A 14,805-nucleotide genomic window follows, 5' to 3' on the forward strand; every position below is an offset into this window, starting at 1 on the left:
GAAATAACATGATATTCTCACTACAACATTGAAACATATTTTATATATAATTTTTTATTCAAAAAATTACCTCGAAATTTTATTGTTATTGTATAAACATGATCAGATATTAATCTACAAATAATATGTGAATCTCATACATCTCATTGTGTTAGACTGAATATTGATCAAGTTTGGTCAAATCATAATTCAGTAGGAATAGGTAGAATTTATAGTCTTTAATTAAACAATATTAAAAAATTATAAACCAAAAAATATTTCTCAACTAATGATAATAAATTAGTCTGTTATAACTAAATTTATCTTCATCCAAAGAAAGAAATTGAACCTTTTTACAAACTTGAGAGAGGCCTAATTATTTAGCAACCTTTGGGATAAAAAAATATTTTTTTAAGAAAATGGGAGGTGTCTAGATTTTAAAGAAATTATTTATAAATTGACTACCTAATACTGTTGGAAGATTTAAAGTCTCATACATGTTTTCTATTATAAGATGAACAGTGTTTTCAAAAGCCAATTGACCCATTTAGAATCATCGACATAATTAATGTCGCACTACAGATAAAAAATAATGCAATTCCTGTTAAAATATATTAACGCTACGAATCTCAATCGCGCTTATTTGTGGCTTCTAGAGTTCAGTATAGCCGCTGACAAATGACTTATTCCAAAAAACTCACTGAGCTTGTAGAAAACCCAAGGCATGAGGGAAAGAATCAATTGCTACCATAAATCCACTTCTCTGCAGTGCTACTGAAACGAACCAACTCCTCTGGCTTAAACCACAACTTAATCTCATCCTTCGCAGTCTCGGGACCATCACTCCCATGGATTATATTTCTGTAAGCACAGCACAATTATAATCAAATTTGTGATCACCAAATAATGTAGAAAGCATTATGTGAAGAGAACCAAAAGTAGCACATTTATTTGCAGAACAATTAGTTACCTTCCAACAACAACAGCCAGATCACCCCTAATTGTTCCAGGTTCTGATTTCTGAGGATCTGTGGCTCCAATTAGCTTTCTGCCATATGTAATAACTCCCTGTCCTTCCCACACCTGTGACATGAATTTTTGGGAATAAAAAATAAAATTAAGGGCACTGGCTTGTTTGATTACTGTTATCAGAGATTGAGTCATTTCTATTTTCTAACCATTGCAATAACAGGGCCAGAGCTTAGGAAATCACACAGCCCATCGAAGAAGGGTCTTTCTTTCAGGTCGTGATAGTGCTGTTTGGCGAATTCCTTTGAAGGGATTACTACTTTAATTCCCACAAGCTTGTACCCCTTTCGCTCAAAACGAGATATAATCTCAGAAATCTGAAAAGGAGAAAAACAAAAAATGGTGAGGAAAACCTGAACAAAGCTCAGAGAGGATGAGGATAATGTGCAAGAGATTATTAGGTAGTTCCAAATTATCACGAGTTCATGTTTCAACAAATATATGTGTGACACAGTTCAATTAACGAATATAGAAAAAAGAATTAATAACACTTTAATATATATTAATTAAGTAAAGATTAGTTGAGACTGTATTTCCAGATTCGTAATAATTTCTCAAAGTGGGACCATATTGCGACACGTGCGGACAAAGTTGCACTTACTTGTTCACTTTGTTTCACAAACAGATCATAAAGAAGTGCAAGAAATGAAATTTTACTTTACCAGCCCTCTCTGCACCCCATCAGGTTTGATGGCAATGAAAGTGCGCTCCAGCTGTGTAAGAAAAAGTAGACACGTTATAAACGTGTCAGGGAAAACAGCACGCAACCAGCAATATGAGTGAAAAAGACAACGAGAATTAGTTAAAGAAATATCAGGCGTACCTCAGCTGCGTGCACCTCCTGATCTTGGAACATGTAAGCTTCAAGACACAACAGAAGACAAAACAAATAAAATAAATTAGTAGCAGAACAAGTTAAAGGAAGCCCGCACTAATATTGCGCCACTTTAAGATCCCACCGACTAATTCAAAGCACAGAAGCAAATCGTTAAGACTTTGTTTGTTCAAACTTTAAAGTTGCAACCAGGTCATAAAAAAAACTAGGATATTAAAATAATGTAGAGTCTGTGTAATCAAAGAATTTTTTAGGAGAATTGATACACATGCCAAACGGAATAAAAAATGGCAAATGTTCATTCATAGTTTTTCCAATTGATTGATCTGTCACAATGTTAAGTTACAGATCATGGTGGAGATCGAGTAATGCGTCAAGAACTAGCCGGAGTTGATTCAAACTGAAAGGAATAGCATGGATTTATAACTTTAAAGACTTGATTAAAATCATTTTCCAATGTAGGGGATGCTAAGGAAATTAATCAAGTCTATATCAAATCCAATAACTTAACTTGATCCCCAACTAGTGGTATTGATTAGAAGAGGCTCCTCCTCCTTTGCATTATCTATTTTTTATTATCTTGACACCCAATTGGCATCTTCTTTTACAAATAAGAAATAGGGGCATATTGAGGAAGAAGATAATTATCTTTTTTAGTTAAATCCAATCTTAATTATATGAAATTCTATTACATTACTAGATATGTATGATGTATCTCACACAATTGTATTATATATATTTTTAGAATAATTGCATTTTCTGTTGTATCGGATTCACATTTTGTATCTGTACATCTTAGATCTTAACCATCTATATTAATGGTATAGAGTAGATCTACTCACTGTAGACAAATATATATGATATAAATGGCCATTCGTAGCAATTATAATATGAATCGGTTTGTCACTTTGTGATGACAAACCCACACAGTAGTCAAAAAGTGAATGCATTGTTTCAACAGTTATTGGTGACCAAACCTGCAGCAGGAAGAGCGAGGGCTCCTGAAATCCATGACGATGCGGATCCACTTCCAGAACCGCCCCTCCCATAATTCGAGAACAAAAGAGGCCCTTTGGCGCTCAACGAAACCGCCGCCGCAGCCCCAACCGCACGTCCTTCTGTAAAAGCGAATATTCATTTTCATCTCAGCGAAACACAAAAATCTAAATTCGACTCGTTCACATTTCCAATCCAAAGGCCACAAAAAATAAAAAACAGATGTCGGTGCAAAAAAATAAAAAGAAAGCTCGGAATCATGGAGTTTTAATTTTAGCGGCATGATATGGTTGTTAGGGGATACGAAAGGTTTAAATAAAAAAAAAACAAGAAAAAAAATGGTGATAATGAGAAAAAGGGATAGAAGGTAGTTACGAGAGTGGAAACGAGAGGCTTTGGAAGCAGAGAGAAGGGACCTCGCGGCTCTGGAAGCGGATTTGCAAACCTGTGAGGCCATGTTCTTGGCTTGGACTAGAATGTTCTCAGTGGCAGAGAAGAAGAAGAGAACACACAAGTATGTGAGGATGAAGAAGGATCTGAAGGACTATTGCTTCTTTTATTTCCCCTACCTTTGCAATTTGGTCCTTCGTTTTCTGTTTATTTTAACTTTTGGGTAGTTTTTTTGGTAGGATGTGTAAATTGGAAATGGGTGGTGTGTGTCTGCGCACGTAGTCAATTTAGGGTTAGAGTTAGGTTTGAAGGGTTAATTAACTAATTTTACTACTGTTAGCCCTCCTTTTGAGTCCACGTGCTGGGAATCAGATCCTCTTCAACTACCTCCCCTATATATGTGCGCCTCCTTGGATACCGCTAATAGAAAAAAGAATTAAAAAATGGATGGTGAGAGATTGAAGTGCTGATCCTAAAGTTATTTCGTAACTGCAGGGGATATCTGTTACAAAAATAGTCCAAGAACACAGGGAGTGAGAGTTGAAGTAAAATTATTAACAGCAGATGAGACAGAGGTTTTTTTTATGCATAAATGATTGTTGAAAACGATGATGTGGTAATAATAAGGTTGTTGAAAGGGTACAATTATCTTTTATAGATTCTTGTGTCCTTGAAAATCATTACGAAACCTCCTCTTTTGTCAAATACTTTACGTGGGACTGTTTGATTTGGACAAAAAGAAAGAAAGAAAAGTTTGTTAGAGGAGGGTGTTAAGTTTAGTGATTATGGTTAACATGTTAGAGAAGAAGGTTCAATGTAACAGCGCTTCTGAACTTCACTCACACCATGATATACAAGATAACAATCAAATACAATGCATCCACCACCAAGTTTCCCGTGGATTTAAACCTGCATCCGAATGAGACTGAAAGGAGAAAACTATCTCTCAAAACATAATTTTAAGTTTTACATTTTAAAATGTATTTTTGAATTCAAATTATATATTTTGAAATATATTATACAAACTTTACTTCTCAATTCTATAATTTACAAGTCATTTTCTTTCATAAATGAGTTTCTAATGGTAAAATTCCGGAATACATTTTTTTATTTCAAGATTGGTAAATCCAGAATTAATAAAATGTATTTCAGAGAATATGATTGAAAATATTTTGGAAAAAACAATCCGAAAGTTATTTTTAAAAGAAGTAAAACGGTTTTAGTTTTATTTGAAACTAACGGGGTGTAGGAAGAAATTTGTTAGGTACAGGAAGAAACAACCAAAAAAAAATTGAAACCCTCTCCATCAACTTCTCTCTCAAGATTCTTCACAAAAACGTGGATTTTTTTCTTCAATACGGCATGTTAGGCCCAAAAATGTATTCCAAAATTATTTTAACCCCTCATAATCAATTGAGTAACTACCTGTCAATCTATTTTTTTGTTTTTTTAATCGAAATAATGTATAGTAATAACTAATGAAAAAAAAAATACTAATAATAATAAATAAATATTTCACTTATTTCTTTCCATTCAAAAAATCTATTTTTCACATCTTCCTTTTGTACTGTCGTCTATTTTTTTTCCTTACCAAACTAAACAGGAGAAAGAACAAGTTCCGATATGAAACATAAGCCACAAAGAATGAAAATCGTTTTGTAACCCACCTGTCAAGTTTGAATCCTCCTCCCACTTCTTTATATCATTATTTTAATTTTGGAAATGGTCTAACAGTTATACGAGCTTTTTAGATTGTCGTGCCCTTTTAATGATATTCAAGGTCTCCACTAGTTTCTCAGCCATCAACCATGCTTACACCAAAATTATATGCCTACAGTACAATTTATAGCTTATCAGAATCTCCCCAGGAAGATAATGAAAGTTGGACACTAACAACTCATAATGCTGCTCGTGAACAAAAGAGATCGCAAAAGCATAACCACCACCCTTTCTTGCAGAGTTTTTATCATTTTTTAAAACCTCAAAATGGCACAATATTCACCATTCAGGTATAAGCATTCAATGTTATGCTTCTCTTTATAAAGATGTACCGACTCTAGTTTACATACATATAGAAAGGTCATTAAAATTACAAGGTTTAAACCTAATGGATCGTTAAAGTTCTGGTTCGAGTCAAAAGTAACAAATAAATCACTACTTTCTATTAAATTACTCTCAAGATATCATCGTCATTTACAAAGTAGCCAAGATTTACAAAGCCACTTAAACTCACCAAAGAAGGTCTACTTATATTACATCTCAATCGAACCATTGGGAACTGAAGTATCAGATTCCAGTTTGCAGTCAGCTTTACAAAATGTATCATGTTCCAACTTGCATTCGCTTTGTAAAGCTAATAACCAAGAGTCCACCTGAAAGAAGAAAATTGGAGGCAAACTACATCATTGACATGGTGACAAGTGACTGAATACTGTCTTTAGAAGTTGATCAAAATTATATCAAGGATGAAAATTGTTTAACATCAGTTCAGAGTGTAAAACTGAAATATAATAACTCCTACTAAGAATCATATTATCTTAACGTGGACACACCTGAAACTTAGAATTGCTTGAGCATTCATATCGCAATCCATGACGAGTTAAAATATAAAAGGCATATTGAATTTCATCATCTTCTTGCTTAAAACATGGTAAACTCCCTACTTCAATGATATCAGATAGAAGGGTTGAGTCCTGGGGGCTTAGATCTGCTCAGAGTTAACTACATTAATATTAAAGCAAAGTAGTTCTTGAAAATGAGAGCTACAACTAGTAGGAAAGAACATGACTTACTGCATTACCTGTACACAACAGATATAAAAATATACATGCTCCGTGGAGAACGACAAAACGAGGAAGCCTATCATCTACTTCAGTATCGTCTATAGGTGCAGGTTCTCCTGGTAGTGCTGCCCATCTCTTCATAAAATAAAGAGCAAAAGCAAATGAGTTCAGCTTGTTATGTGAAATAAATAATGAAGTTCAAACTAAAGAAAGATAAACTGGTGTAGGGCAGGCAGTTAGTACAGTTCGAATGTATAAATATCCAGATAAACGAGCGGACCGCAAAACTTCATCAATATGTTCCAACCTGTGTTAATTGTTAAACAAAATTAATTTAACAAATCATTATATAAGAAAGCAAAGGGGGAGGAATAGGTAGGTAGGTATTAAACAGTTAATTTCTCTGATTTCTCAATTAAGCAATTTCAACTACAAATAAGACTAAAGAGTAGTTATGTCTAGCACACCAAGAAGAATCACTCGTAAGGAGTGAAATGGATAACAACGAAAGTAAAAGGATGTCCTCCTTTTATTCTTAATACTCCAAAAAGTCAGACGTATGTAGACTTTAACACTTATATGCCAGCATCTATTCTGCTGTGCAGCTTCTATCAATGAGATCAGTACACCTAGAGGATACAAGAATTGTGACCTAAAGAATTCTGCTAATTAGTAAATCATTAATATTATAAAGTTGAGGATCACATCACTCACTGAGCTTTGAAGTGAGCTTCCCTCTCCTCTATATCAGAGAGTTCTGATCGAAGTGATTCTACTTCTGCAACTGTTAGCTCAACCTACAGAATATAAATTTTTGTTGGTAGGATATAATAGAACCTTGACCGATGACAAAATTTGCAGCATAAAAGCTTCTCAAATCACACCTTTTCTTGACCTCCAGTAGTGGAACCCCATGACAGTCGCCTGGGAGAAAACAAGTTCAACATGAAAGCAGTCCTTAATTTCCTTCGAGTCCGTTGATGACGTGAGGACCTAAACTAAGCTAGATTGAGTGACTTGTTTCAAATAAATTGAAAGTCTCTTAATAACAGTTTTTATTAGTGCTTTCTTCTATCAATTTTTAACCAGGAAACCATACCTTGAAGATTGATCAGTTCCAGGCTCTGTAATAAATGATGATGTTCTGCTCTCAGGGGATTCTAAACTTGATATTGGAACTTGAAAGTGATCAGGGATGATTTTTAGTTTCGGAGGACCATCATCCATTAAGTTTACCTTCAACAAGAAGAAAGGAGGGCAATCCTATTTTGAGGATGACAGCATCATAAGAGTGAAGGACGGTTTATCTTCAAATAGTAACCACACCAAGATGTTAAATCGGCACAAAATTCATCACTTCCTTGACTGATTCATAAGTTGCTAACCAGTTTTTGACTTTCGCTCAGTATGCAGCCAAAGGTCATTTCAGCAAATAATAGGAATATGATATGGGTGCCAGCCCTGAAATGTACAATAACAAAAGTTCAGCGACACACAAAACATCCACATCCAATCTTTACCACCCCCACAAAAAAAAAAAACACATTGTGCACTAACACGGGCTAACAAGAAAACAATGTAAGCAAATCCCTAGACCAGCCAAAACAAGCAGTCCCAGAATACTTGTGGTTTAACTACTAAAATTGAAGAGAAAAGCCTGTTCTGGTATCTTCAATTAGAGTGGTGTGGAAAATAAAATCCATGCATCCAGAAAAATTGTAAGGAAAATGCCGACTGCCATTACATTGGACCAAAAACTCAAGAAAAACATGCAAGTTCTAGAGAAAATACAAGACTGACTCATCACGGCATTTGTTTGCCAGCTGCCATAACAAACCTACGTTATCCCTTTTCCATTATTTCCCCCTCTCAAGGTAAAAGAAGCAACTCTTTTATGCAGATCAAATTACAAAACATGTTGAGAGAACAGTTCCAGCTTAGTATCCCACTACGGTTGTGTATTACTCCAAAGTCCAAAGCGATCAGCATAATGAACGCTAAATTATTATGCTTCTTTAAAAGCAAAAAACCGATGACCCAAAAAAGACTCGGATGCTCACCTGAATAGTGTGAGGAAAAGACTTCACCTATACAAACGCTCCACGTGATCGACAAAAGTCCTCAACCACATTCATCAACTTACGGGAACAGAAACGTCTGAAAACAAAGAACAATAATACACCTCAAGGCAAGAAACAAGCAGAAACTCAGAACTATGAAACCAGATCAACACATGTTGCAGATTTACCAACCCTAATATTCCAGACTGAGCGAAGATCGAAAGAAAAAAACTCAACTTCAGAATAAGAAAATAAAATAAAATAATGGGTCAAACGAAGAGAACATGTGGCACGACAGCTACTGCTTTCAAGTTAGAAGTGGCAGAGCAGAATTATTAAAACTGAATTTTTTATGAATATAGCAGAGAAGGGTTTTTGATGATGAACACTTTCTTCGCTGGAAATTGAAACAGAAAGCGGCTCCAAGCCCAAGACGCGGGTGTTTGTTTCGTACACCGCGCTTCCGTTTGCTGTTGCGGTTATAGCGAAAAGACACTTTTGCCCACCTGCAATCCTTCACACCTTGACTCCATTCTAGCTTTACCAGGATAATATAAACAAAATCCCTGGTTTTCTTTTTATTTTGAAACTAAAAAAAAAGTTATGATTGAAAATAATATAATGTTTTAAAAGTTATTATCGTGATTATTAATGATGAATATATGTTATCATAGATAATGTAGCACAGACACTGATACGCGAACACGAAAACAAAAATAAGTATAATATTTAAATGTAAGACATGAGTACCGATCTATATATTATATAATTATGAATTATATAAATTGATAATAAATATTTATCTGTACAAGTATGTTTCAAATTTTTTTTAGTAAAAAAATGTGTTTCATAATTAGTTCAAAAAGATTTGTTTCTTATTTTTATAATCATAATAAAAATTTATACAATAAATTTGAGTTTTTAGAAAATTTATGTATTTAAAAAAAAAATGTGTTAAAACAATACTAGAATTGTCAGAAATCTAACAAATACTTTTTGAATTTGTCATTTCACAGATATGTATTCTACAAGTGTCATACGAGTGTCGGTGTCCAATATGAGTATCCGACACCGACGTTATTTAAAAGAAGTGTTTAAACTTCATAGATCATCATCTTCGAACGTTGAAAAGACAATATATTCTATTAAATTACATAATTTATCGTAAATTAATTGAGAATAATTTGGTTAAAATATAATTAATGTAGAAAAAAAATTGAAATGAAAGTTATAAAAATTACAAATAACTTGTTTTGGTTAATTATAGAATTTAGTCTTAAAGACAGGTTGCAAACTCTCAATTAAAGCAATCTCTGTGTCTGCTGACATCATTCATATGATATATGTCATTACGATATTCACATGTTATTAATTTAGCTTTCGTACATATATTGATTTGGTTTGTAAAAGCGGTGTAAAATCCTAATGTTAAGTAATATAGCACATTATTTGTTTTTACATAAATTAACGTTAAAATGCATCGCACGTGTAAAGGTCAGTCTAAGAATCAACTTTGTAGAGACACTAGATTAAAAATGTGTAAAAGACGTAGGGGCTAAACTAATAATATTTACATATAACAACTAATTTAAAAAGTTTTTATATAACTAAATTAATAATCTGTGACATGTATATAAATTAAATTATTTATATAGGATGGAAGTATTAAGAGAGTATTGTATAAACAGAAATAAATATATTTTTGAGAATAAGTAGCATATATTTATTGTTTGTTGCATAAATTATTGGTAATGCTATTAGATTTGAGGATTTGATTCCATTAAAATGAGAAAAATATTTTTAAATGGTAAGTACTAGGGATGGCAAAGCGGGACGGGCCGTACGGGTTGGTCCGCTACTAAAAAACGCGGGGCGGACTGACATTTTCAACCCACTAATCCACATTAGCCCGTCCCGTATTAGCCCGCAACCTGTGCGGGCCAGCAGCGGGGCGGGCTGACCCGCTAACCCGCAAGAAAAAAAAAATTGGCACTTAGCAGCAGCAAGTCAACACAATTAGGTTTTCACAAAATTTCAAAGAAAGAAATACAACACAATCGCGTCAATAATGTTTATATTTAATGTTTTTTTTAATTAATATTTATGTTTAATGTTTTGGAATTAGGTATTTTTAATGTTTTGGAAGTGGAAGAATAGTGATATTTGATATTTATCTTAATGTTTTGATGTTTGATTATGTTTGAAAAGGAAGAAAAAGAATTTAGGTTTGATAATAACAAATATATAGGTTTAATTTGACAAATTTTTAAGAACAAAATGTAAAAAAAATATATATTTAATTTTAGAAAAAAAACGCGGGCTGACCCACAAACCCGCGGGCCAATTCTTATGTGGGGCGGGTTGAGAATTCTAACCCGCAATAACTTTGCGGTGCGGGCCAACCCAACCCACATTTTTGCGGGCCAAGCGCGCGGTGAGCTGACCCGCTTTGCTACCCCTTAGTAAGTACAGTAATAGATATTAATAAAATTCACAAAGATTAATAGTATGGTTAATTTTCAATTTGTCAAATATATTTTTGTTCTATCACAATTTTAATAGTCAACCATTGTAAGCACATTTTATTCTTGGAGAAAAATTCTCAGTGAAGTTTTATATTTGAGATCGCAATGAGGTATTTGTAAGCTATTTTTTTAAGAAAATGGAATGCCATAAATTAAAATGTCATAATAAATCCAACTTTTCGTGCTATATAGGCGGTGGTTACGGTTTCTTGATAACTAACCATAATTTTTTTGCTTGAATTTCGAACGGATTGTCCTTATTTCTTGATGTTTAGATAAATACATGTTTTAAAATTTAACGAACTCTATTAAAAAAAACTGCACACTAATACATGTTTATGCTTACAAACATGCTTGGTCAGAGATTCTATCTCCCTTATAGGACAATGTGCCGAAATGCAATACCCTAATTTAGACGGATGAAATGAGAGGTGACAAATTGGATTTGGACTTCAAAGTTTGAGTTAGATCCCAATGGTCAAATACCAGTTTAGCGCACGGGCCTTTACAGGGCCAGGACTTCATTTATTAGGCCTTTGAATTGAATTTGGGCTTTTCTGGTCCAGCCCAACTTCATTAGGTCGGCCTACATTGAGTCAGAGACTGCTTCTTCCTGCACCTCCATATTTACTTGTGTCATCCCATACAAAAACGTGAAAATTCCTTTTTAGTCTTCTTATGTCACCCTTATATTTATAAAATCTGGAATCAATTTAAAAAAATTATATATATTCCGTATATTTATAAAATCTGGAATTAATTTAAAAAAATTATATATATTCCAGATTACATAATCCATAAGTTATTTACGAATTGTGGAAAAAGACTTTCGGATTTCGTAATCTGAAATATTATAGAAAAACATTTTTGGAATATAAAAATTTATGGAGGTGAGAACATATGGAGGTGAAGGAAGAAGAGACAGGTTTTCGTTTTACTACTGCTAAATGAAATGTAACAGTGATGGATCAGTGTGCAACAACACGGCTGCGTGTGGAGGTGAGTTCAGAGACAGCTTTGGTAATTGGTCATTTGGTTTTCAACTCAAAATAGGGTACACTCATATACCATAGCCTGATGACTAACCTTTGGGGCATTTTGACAACTTTAAAAGTTGCATGGCACAAGGGAATCAAACAACTATCTATTGAATGTATTCAATCCTAGCGTCTAGCTTTCCACTCATGGCTGCAACCAGCAACTAGCAACAGCCCCTATGGAATATGGTACATAACACACATTCTTCTTCTCTTACTTTGAACATTTCCTTACTAATTAAACGTATTACACAGTTAATAAAGATATAAAAAGCAACTGAGGCACCTTTTGTCTAGGTAAATTGGCTGGTTATAGAAGTAATAACATAAGACAACATGGTTCTCAATTTCAAAGTTCAAACCTGGTCATATTCCATTATTGACAATTTGAATCAGTAGTAAACTGTAGACAGGGCACTAGAACAACAAAAAGGAAAAAGTAACCATCGTCAGAACTTTGATGAATCAGAGTCACAGAAGTTTAAGATACAGATGCGTTTTCCAGAACACTTTTGATTAGAAGCAGCCACCCAACTGCCAAAAAAGTCCACAAGTTTAAATTAGTAACAGAAATAAACCAAGGGGCAAGAAAATTTATTTTCATTCCCAGTTTTCAAGTAGTGATCAGTCAATTAAGCCAATACCTAGCTAGGCTAAATCCAAAGATGATTAGTATTTACAAAAAATAAGTAAACAAGAAAAACACGTATATTTTGGGAGGAAGAACTGTTCTTCCTCCATGAAAATATTCACTTTCTGTACAGGTGTGTAGGTTCCAATGTGGGAACCATGCACATCCAACGGTTGGCCTTCTCCTGGAGGAAGTTCTTAAGAAGCCTGACTAGTAGCAAACTTCAATAGTAGCTCATGCAAGGGTAAGTAGGGTCCTAACCCAGTAACCCTTCGTCAGTCCATAAATGTGTTTGTTATGAGCGAAAGTTATAAGTGTAATCGGAAAAGGTGAGAAACCTAGCACTAAGAAGGAGGCTTTCATACCAAGACTGCTTCAATTTCTTCCTTGGACACTGGAGTTCTTTTGGGCTGAAGAGAGGCCTTCCCTCCCACTGTTGCGGAAGCATTTGAACTTGAAAAGAATGATAAATTAGCATCACTAGCTGAAGATGAAGCCTGAGTCGTAGATGCTGAACCTGCAATGAAAATTTTCAATAGAATTAGTAATTTAACTAACAGTCAATCTACAGATAATTGAGGAAATAATCACTCGTCTAGTGGATCCAGCTATCACCAATCACAACCATAATTTTCAAAATAGATCCGCTGGCCCAAACAGAACCAGTGGAACAAACAATAGTTCAAAACCAGGTATGAACCAATCACGAATTTCGGAGCAATTTTTCAAATTGTTTAACTACTTCTTACAAATTTTAATCTCATAAAACATGTAATATGATCTTTATATGTTAATGTAAAATTTTACTTAAAATAGTAAATAGGCCGAGCATTGAAGGTGTAAAGAAATTTTACACTGCTATCCAATTACGAACGGTTGAAAGACATGATAAGTTTCTTAAAAGTCATATCAACCGTGACTTTTCATTGGTTGACACAATGTAGAACTTCTTAAACTAAGAACATGAAAATATTCACTTTTTGTACAGGTTCCAATGAAAATATCACTAATTCGACTACAGTTTAATCGCGACCAAACAGCAGTTCCAATTTTTAAAAAACATTTACTAAAACAACAACCACTTAGCCATGCCCCATTAGATTGGTCAGCTATCTACATAGATCAAGAGCCAACTCTGGTAGACTCTACCAAAAGCCGTATTTTCAATAAATCCATTCTGTACTCCTCTCATCAAATTGAAAACCTAGATTAAAGACAAAATAAAATAAAAAACTGTGGAAAAAAACAAAATTAATTAAAGCATACTAATCCTTCCTAATATTGAATATTCGAGAAGTAAATAGTCTTCTAAATTTTGGGACTTCAAACACAAGAATTCACAACCCTACAATTTGGGAACATATTACTTTGCCCTTAACTCTGATCAACTTCAGTATCTGGCTTCTTTCCGATGTTAAGGTTAGATTATTTATCGATTGTGGTGGAAAATGGCAAAGAAGTGAATGAAATACTGAGAAAGTGGAAAATGGAGAAAAAGTGAAGGGGAGAGAGAGAGAGAGTGCACCGACCAGAAGCGGCGGAATTGGGATGTCTGTTCGGAAACTTGATGCGAGGGATTCGTTTCAACGCCTGAGCTCCACCCATCGCTCACGCTGTGTAGCTGCAAACTCACTTTCTGATTCACAATTCTCCATTATCTGGCCACACATGTAAAGCGTGTCCATTGTTTGGGCCTCACTGTTACACCCAATATCCAATAAAGACTGCTTCTTCCTGCACCTCATATGTTCTCCTCTCACCTCCATAAATTTTTGTATTTCAAAAATATCCTTCTATAATATTCTGGATTATATAATCTATAAGAATTTTTCTAAATTCATAATTAGTTTTTGGATTAGGTAATCCGGTATTTTTTTTAATATGCATGATTAGTTTTTAGATTACCTAATTCATAAATTTTTTCTAAGATAATATTAACTTTTGAATTATATAATCTATAAACCTTTTTTATATGCATGATTAGTTTCCGTATTATATAATCTGTAAAAAAACATTGATTTGAGAGTAACTTTCGGATTATGTAATCCAAATATATTATGGATTACATAATCCAGAAGTTACTTTCAAATCCATAAAAGACTTTCGGATTATATAATTCATAATACTATTTTTCTAAAAATATATTTTGAATTATATAATCCATAAACTATTTCTAAATTATGTAATTCATAATACCATTTTTTTTTAAATATATTATGAATAACATAACCTGAAAGCTATTTTTAAATCCGATATCAGCTTTTAGATTATATAATCTGTAATGTATATAATTTTTTTAAATTTCTTTTGGAATTTATAAATTTATGTGGATGACACAAGAAGAATAAAAATACATTTTCACGTTTTGTATGGGGTGACACAATAAAATATGGAGGTGAAGGAAGAAACAATCTTCAATTGAACATTCTGTAACTCATTTGCACCTCCTCTTTTTCTCTTCACACCCTCCTCACTTGTTTTATAAGGGGTTGTGGAACTCTATGCATTTAAAGGATTATATGCTTATTGTCTCAAGTACT

At 33.7% G+C, this 14,805-nt stretch overlaps 3 protein-coding genes across 6 annotated transcripts; all 3 read right to left on the reverse strand.

Annotated features, from left to right (window-relative positions):
• Positions 1-453: 453 nt before the first annotated feature.
• Positions 454-3,518, reverse strand: LOC150029199 (nucleoside diphosphate kinase III, chloroplastic/mitochondrial-like). Its single transcript, XM_090299138.1, has 7 exons — positions 3,215-3,518; positions 2,821-2,961; positions 1,832-1,869; positions 1,671-1,721; positions 1,158-1,325; positions 950-1,062; positions 454-840 (listed from the first exon to the last, which is right to left on the reverse strand). The coding sequence occupies exons 1-7, from the start codon at positions 3,294-3,296 to the stop codon at positions 717-719; spliced, it is 717 nt and encodes a 238-aa protein (XP_090155264.1). The 5' UTR covers positions 3,297-3,518; the 3' UTR covers positions 454-716.
• Positions 3,519-5,369: 1,851 nt separating this feature from the next.
• Positions 5,370-8,493, reverse strand: LOC137812726 (uncharacterized). Of its 4 annotated transcripts, none has more exons than XR_016518867.1 (9): positions 8,265-8,421; positions 8,073-8,169; positions 7,112-7,473; positions 6,897-7,005; positions 6,727-6,809; positions 6,256-6,319; positions 6,030-6,147; positions 5,782-5,950; positions 5,370-5,601 (listed from the first exon to the last, which is right to left on the reverse strand). XR_016518867.1 is itself a non-coding variant. In XM_068614901.2 (9 exons), exons 3-9 carry the CDS (start codon positions 7,237-7,239, stop codon positions 5,482-5,484), a joined length of 777 nt encoding a protein of 258 aa, XP_068471002.2. In that variant the 5' UTR covers positions 7,240-7,473; positions 8,073-8,169; positions 8,265-8,493; the 3' UTR covers positions 5,370-5,481. The 4 variants fall into 4 exon arrangements, 3 of the variants coding, with proteins under 3 accessions (XP_068471002.2, XP_090155262.1, XP_090155263.1); XM_068614901.2 differs by having other exon boundaries at positions 5,782-5,936; positions 8,265-8,493; XM_090299136.1 differs by having other exon boundaries at positions 5,782-5,936; positions 6,897-6,936.
• A 3,428-nt stretch (positions 8,494-11,921) lies between these two features.
• Positions 11,922-13,981, reverse strand: LOC137812727 (uncharacterized). The gene is made up of 3 exons (XM_068614902.1): positions 13,795-13,981; positions 12,631-12,782; positions 11,922-12,168 (listed from the first exon to the last, which is right to left on the reverse strand). Exons 1-3 carry the CDS (start codon positions 13,868-13,870, stop codon positions 12,151-12,153), a joined length of 246 nt encoding a protein of 81 aa, XP_068471003.1. The 5' UTR covers positions 13,871-13,981; the 3' UTR covers positions 11,922-12,150.
• Between the last annotated feature and the right edge of the window lie 824 nt (positions 13,982-14,805).

Source organism: Phaseolus vulgaris, chromosome 2, assembly GCF_051622355.1.
Source record: "Phaseolus vulgaris cultivar YP4 chromosome 2, ASM5162235v1, whole genome shotgun sequence".
Classification (NCBI taxonomy): Eukaryota; Viridiplantae; Streptophyta; class Magnoliopsida; order Fabales; family Fabaceae; genus Phaseolus; species Phaseolus vulgaris.